The sequence below is a fragment of the Emiliania huxleyi genome (assembly GCF_000372725.1).
Source record: "Emiliania huxleyi CCMP1516 unplaced genomic scaffold EMIHUscaffold_232, whole genome shotgun sequence".
Classification (NCBI taxonomy): domain Eukaryota; phylum Haptophyta; order Isochrysidales; family Noelaerhabdaceae; genus Emiliania; species Emiliania huxleyi.
The window spans coordinates 39104-40653 of record NW_005200317.1 but is presented as its reverse complement, the minus strand read 5'-3'; the positions used below and the strand labels follow the sequence as shown (position 1 = coordinate 40653).

General features: G+C 60.1%; 1 protein-coding gene across 1 annotated transcript in view; it reads right to left on the bottom strand.

Moving 5' to 3' along the window:
* Positions 1-323: 323 nt before the first annotated feature.
* Positions 324-1550, bottom strand: part of EMIHUDRAFT_114830 (hypothetical protein) — a gene marked incomplete at both ends in the record, with an annotated part of 10428 nt that continues 9201 nt past the window's right edge. The window contains 10 exons of the mRNA XM_005779305.1: positions 324-371; positions 405-443; positions 477-515; positions 549-587; positions 621-659; positions 693-731; positions 765-803; positions 837-875; positions 1018-1071; positions 1179-1229. Coding sequence (XP_005779362.1) covers positions 324-371; positions 405-443; positions 477-515; positions 549-587; positions 621-659; positions 693-731; positions 765-803; positions 837-875; positions 1018-1071; positions 1179-1229 — 426 coding nt within the window. The remainder of the gene's footprint in view (positions 372-404; positions 444-476; positions 516-548; positions 588-620; positions 660-692; positions 732-764; positions 804-836; positions 876-1017; positions 1072-1178; positions 1230-1550) is intronic.

The following is a 1550-nucleotide window of genomic DNA, read 5'->3' as shown; positions in this document are numbered from 1 at the left end:
CTGTCGTCTGACGTCGAGGCGCCTGATTCATTCATTAGTGGGGCGTAGTTAACGGAGCTAATCAGTGCCGAAACTGCAGTCTGACGTCGAGGCGCCTGATGAAACTCATAAGGCGCGTCCATTCGGACCTGCTCGTTTAGCTTGCTGCCGTCCGGAGTCGAGGCGCCTGATTCAACTCATTAATGGGGCTTAATTAAGGAACTCGCGGTGCCAGCGCTGCCGTCTGACGTCGAGGCGCCGAAGATGACTTGCGCGTCCTCGTCCGCGATCTCCGCCAGCAGATCGCCCACCCTCCGCACCTAGTTGGTTCGTCCATCGGTGAACTAACGAACCGCCGCGATCTCCGCCAGCAGATCGCCCACCCTCCGCACCTAGTTGGTTCGTCCATCGGTGAACTAACGAACCGCCGCGATCTCCGCCAGCAGATCGCCCACCCTCCGCACCTAGTTGGTTCGTCCATCGGTGAACTAACGAACCGCCGCGATCTCCGCCAGCAGATCGCCCACCCTCCGCACCTAGTTGGTTCGTCCATCGGTGAACTAACGAACCGTCGCGATCTCCGCCAGCAGATCGCCCACCCTCCGCACCTAGTTGGTTCGTCCATCGGTGAACTAACGAACCGTCGCGATCTCCGCCAGCAGATCGCCCACCCTCCGCACCTAGTTGGTTCGTCCATCGGTGAACTAACGAACCGCCGCGATCTCCGCCAGCAGATCGCCCACCCTCCGCACCTAGTTGGTTCGTCCATCGGTGAACTAACGAACCGCCGCGATCTCCGCCAGCAGATCGCCCACCCTCCGCACCTAGTTGGTTCGTCCATCGGTGAACTAACGAACCGCCGCGATCTCCGCCAGCAGATCGCCCACCCTCCGCACCTAGTTGGTTCGTCCATCGGTGAACTAACGAACCGTCGCGATCTCCGCCAGCAGATCGCCAGCCCTCTCCGCACCTCTTGCAGCGACACCGACGGCCCGCCTAATTATTAGATAATTAACTATTAATTATGAGATAATTAACCTCTGGCAGCGACACCGACGGCCCGCCCTGCACGGCGTACACCAGCCCCCGCACCTAGTGAATCGAGTCACTCATTACTGAATCAAATCATGCGTACACCAGCCCCCCTCCCAATCGTTGACTCATTAGTCAGCTAGCTATAGCAAAAGTAGCAAAAGCACCTGCCGCAGCTCGATGTCCAGCAGCGGGGAGGAGATCGCAGCCCGCGCGGCCTAATCAACGACTTATTCGCTGTGAATTACACGCCCAGCAGCGGGGAGGAGATCGCAGCTCGCGCGGCCTAATCAACGACTGATTAGCTGTGAATTACACGCCCAGCAGCGGGGAGGAGATCGCAGCTCGCGCGGCCTAATCAACGACTGATTAGCTGTGAATTACACGCCCAGCAGCGGGGAGGAGATCGCAGCTCGCGCGGCCTAATCAACGACTGATTAGCTGTGAATTACACGCCCAGCAGCGGGGAGGAGATCGCAGCCCGCGCGGCCTCGGACGCCCGGTCGGGGCCTGAGGCGCGCCCGACGGCGACCAAGCCG